This window comes from Triticum dicoccoides, chromosome 3A (assembly GCF_002162155.2).
Source record: "Triticum dicoccoides isolate Atlit2015 ecotype Zavitan chromosome 3A, WEW_v2.0, whole genome shotgun sequence".
Lineage (NCBI taxonomy): Eukaryota > Viridiplantae > Streptophyta > Magnoliopsida > Poales > Poaceae > Triticum > Triticum dicoccoides.
Genome location: NC_041384.1, coordinates 552,287,241 through 552,291,484, shown reverse-complemented (window position 1 = coordinate 552,291,484; position 4,244 = coordinate 552,287,241). Strand labels below are relative to the sequence as shown.

The 4,244-nt window shown below is 48.4% G+C and overlaps 1 protein-coding gene across 1 annotated transcript; it reads right to left on the bottom strand.

Moving 5' to 3' along the window:
- Positions 1-689: 689 nt before the first annotated feature.
- On the bottom strand, positions 690-2,089 carry LOC119269136 (peroxidase 2-like). Its single transcript, XM_037550905.1, has 2 exons — positions 1,713-2,089; positions 690-1,621 (listed from the first exon to the last, which is right to left on the bottom strand). The coding sequence occupies exons 1-2, from the start codon at positions 2,031-2,033 to the stop codon at positions 878-880; spliced, it is 1,065 nt and encodes a 354-aa protein (XP_037406802.1). The 5' UTR covers positions 2,034-2,089; the 3' UTR covers positions 690-877.
- Between the last annotated feature and the right edge of the window lie 2,155 nt (positions 2,090-4,244).

Sequence of the window (4,244 nt, the reverse complement as noted above, 5' to 3'; positions counted from 1 at the left end):
GAGGCAGGTGCGCGGGGAAGCCCCCGCCGCCGCCTACCGCCGCGCGGGCAAGCCCGACGACGGCTGCCGGCGGCGGCGGGGAAGGAGGAGAAGGGGAGGCGGGGGACCGGCGGCGCCTAGGGTTTCGCCCCCGGGTCGCCCGAGAGCGGACGACGCGGGGGTTAGGTACGGGACATGGGGAAAGGTCCGCAAGTAGCAGGCCATCACAAGTGACGATTGACGAAGCAAATTAACGAAGGGGCAGAGGAGTCTACGGCTCGATTCTGCAGAAGATACAAGCTTGCCGCGGAGCCTTTACGGAGGTCCGGTTTATTCACGAGGGAAGGGCTTCAAACACTGAAGCACATAATTTTGTAAAAACAAAGCTGGCTGTCCCTGAGCATGGTCGCCATATTTGGCTCTTACAACCAAATGACACAAGTATTGTGCCTTGCATTGTGATGTAAAATGACTGTGTTTGCCCCTAAAAAAGGTATATTTGGAGAGCATACTAGAAAAAGAGGGGTATATTTGGAGAGGATTTTTGCCTTTGACGAATAATAAATCAATTTTTGTGGCGTTTTTTTCGAGAAAAATGACTGTAACTATTGGTTCAGTCATTTGTTAAGACCAAATGAGAAAATGAATGCATTTTTCTGATCTCCTGTCAGGTTTTAATCGCCAGAAACAACCAGGAAAATAGTCGTAGGTGAACTGAAGTACTGAACATACACATTAACTTGATACTTATATCTTTATTAACACACACACACACACACACACACACACACACACACACCGAGTTTTAGTACAAAAAAACCAACAATGACAGTAGCTAGACGAAGTTACATCTCGTCCATCAGGCGATCCCGCCATAGAGCCAGCCAGCCACCACGCATTAATACTGGCCAACGTTGTTGACTCTCCAGCATACCTTCCTGATCTCCAGGCCTTGCTGGTCGCCTTTGATTTTCCCCATTTTCTCCATGGCTTTCTCGAACTTCCTCTCCCACTCTCCGGGCTTGTCCGCGTTGTCTATCACCTGTGTTCTCGTTTCTGTCGAGTTGAGCATGGCGTCCGAGGTGAACAACACTTTGTTGTCGATCACGTTCTGGTAGTACTGCTTATCCAGGACGTTGGAGGTCACATTGTCTTGGTTCACGTTGGTGTCGCCGTTGTTGCTGCACTCGGCCCTGAGGTTGGCGGCATATGTCTGGTTCATCTCAGAGAAGCGGCTGGAGAAGAACATGCAGCGGGCGCGGCCGATGGTGTGCGCGCCGGAGAGCGTGACCATCTCGTCGAGGGTGAACCCCTTGGCTGCGAAGCTCGCGTTAAGCTCCGCGACGTTGGAGAAGGGCCCGGGCAACTGGTCGGTCTCGCTGGCGAAGGACTCGCGCCCGTCGTAGCGGCCGCCTGGCATCGGGATATTGATGCTGCCGTTGCTGAGGAAGTAGGATGCGTCGCGGGCGGCGAAGGCGACGATGTCCGCGCATGAGACTGTATTGTTGCAGGCGGCCTCGATCGCCGTCTTGGCCTCGTCGATCACCTCGAACCCTCGTAGGCTGTTCATGTTGGGAAGGCCTTCCCTCTCCGTCTCGTTATTGGAGTTGGTCGTGTTGAGGAGGACGGAAGCATCGCACCCCTGGATAACAATGAACATGGTCATCTTGTGAAACGACAATGCAGTTATTAGTATATATAATAAGCTTAATCGACGAGCTGTATGTACGTACCCGAACGAAGCAATCATGGAAGAAGAGACGGACGAGCCCCGCGCCAATGCCGGGGTTCTCATCCACGGCCTTCTTCACGGCTTCCTTAACGATCTTCTCCGCACTAGGGCAGCTGGTGCTGTAATAGCCGTAGCTGAGCCCTGACCCCGAGGGAGAAGGGACCGGCTCCCGCCGAGTGCCGGAGCCGCGAGGACAGAGCAGCTTGTCCAGGATGCTAGGAAGCCTCAGCCAACCGTTGAAGCAAATGTAGGTGCCCTCGCACGCCGCGGGCCCAGCGAGGAACGCGACCAAGACGACGAGCGCTGCGAGCTTAGTCGCCATCTTCTTTTCGCACTAGCCACTAACTGGATAGATGGTCGTTTCGTGTCGTGTCTCGTGTGTTGTTTTCTCCGGCTGGGTTACGGCCGGGTGGCATTCTTATAGGTCGTCCCGGACGAGACGACGACGACGAAGGCAATGACGTACAAGCACGGCCGCGTTTCGTGGGCGGAGCACGTTGCGATGCACGCCAATATCCACCGGACAGCTCAAGCAGCGACGTTCGACGGATCAAGTTGGGATTTATCTCACTGATTGCGCGCCGTCGGTCTGATCGGCTTCCGCCGTGCTGTCCTCGCCGGACTTGTTCATTGCGTGGAAAATACCCACAACGCCAACAACCACTCCATGCAGGCATCATATGCTATACAGCTCCTAACCGGTTGCATTAACTCTGGCAGATTACGTTTGACATTCGCATGGATCACGGGTGATCCGGCCAGCGCTTGCAGAGGAGTAGTATACTCTCCTAGTGTATGTCTATTTGTAACTTCAGTTAGGCGAAGGTGCTTATAATAATCTACACCGCATTATGCATGCGAGTGCTTTTAGTAGTTTTTTCTGTCTGTACAAATATGATAGGAGATGCTCTTGCGTTGCTCAAGGGTATGTGAATGCGCGAACCAACATGTAGTTGGATGGTTAGAGGGACAGTGATATCCTTGTCCATCAGGGTTCTAAGTCCTGGTGTTCGTATTATTCCTGAATTTATTTTAGGATTTCTGGCGATGCAATTTCAGTGAGAGCAGAAGCTCCCGTCGATGACGAGGCGCCTAAGAGGATTTTGTAAATCTCAAGATGATATGCCGGCTGAGTCTCTCGAAGGTGCTCACAGGAATATGGTGTTGTGTGAGTTCATAGGGATGAGTGTATGTGCGTATCTATGAGCGCTTCCGTCTGTACAGTGTTAAAAAAGGGTATGTGAATGTGTTGCATGTATGTGTGGGATGGGGGGGGGGGTAAGAAATAAACATCCCCAATCTCGTTTTGACGAGAAACGGGCCCCTTCCACCAAAAATGTCTAGCCTGAAATTGACATGTTTGCGAACCGGATGGACACATATTAAATACAAATTGTGGCTGAGATGGTTAGGTGGATGGTATCCCCAGCCCACCAGGGTTCAAGTTCTGGTGCTCGCATTTATCCTGAATTTATTTCAGGATTTCCGGTGATATGCTTTCGGTAGGAAGAGATATTCCCATCGATTACGAGGCGCCTACGGTGAATTCGTAAAATCTCAAGATGATATGCTGGTTCAGTCTCTTGAAGGTGCTGATAGAGGTAGGGTGTGCGTATGTGCGTTTATATGGATGAGTGTATGCGCGTTTATATAAGCGCTTGCGTCTGTATTGTGTTAAAAAAATACAAATTGCGGCTGCAACGAACTCTACATAAAATCAAAACAGTAGCAGTCCCCTGTGCTTGTTTGGTCATGAGCTTTGGTAACCCTGTTCTGTATCAAAACAGCCTGCAGTAAGCCCAACTTATCATGACAATATCATGCTAAAACAACACAATGGGACAAACGCCTTCTAGTGTATCATGCGTGGCCAACTTGTTTGGGTTCATTGGAATTCTAGTTCCCCTTACTGAAAAGGGGAAAACAAGCATAGTCTAATAAACTTTTTTGGGGGCAAATACATAAGTTTGCCTTATTTTTTGTAGTGAACATAAAATCCCGTATTTGCCCATGACAACTTCATTATAGTTGCCATGTTTTGTTTCAAAGAAACAAAAAAAAATTGGCATATCTCCAAGTTTTGCCATGGCAGAAATAGTTTTTATGGAATCCGGTGTTAAAATTCATATACTTACTACCTCCGTCCTAGTTTATTATTCTCCTTTGTAATTTGTGCTAAATTTTGACCAAACATTTAACTTAGTGCATGTCAACAAAAATTATATCGTTGGATTCGTATTTGAACAAAGTTTTCAATGGTATAATTTTTTGTGACATGCATGAACATTTTGTTAGTTAAATTTATGGTCAAAATTTGGCATAGGTTACAACGGGGACCAATAAACCAGGACCGAGGTAGTACATCGCAATTTTTATGTAACATCTGATGGCAAACTCTTTTCTTCAAGATATCATGGCAAAATTTCTCGTTTGCTGATCGTGGCAATTTTCCTTTCTTTCGAATATGGAAAACTTTAATTTTATTGGACCATGGCAATTTAATTGATGTAGCATGGCAAATGTAGTTCTACGG

Excerpts from the sequence above, each read along its gene's own strand:
- LOC119269136 (XM_037550905.1), bottom strand. The coding sequence starts at position 2,033 with ATGGCGACTAAGCTCGCAGCGCTCGTCGTCTTGGTCGCGTTCCTCGCT. Across the intron at positions 1,622-1,712 it reads TCCATGATTGCTTCGTTCGG|GGGTGCGATGCTTCCGTCCT; the intron begins GTACGTACATAC and ends ATTGTTATCCAG.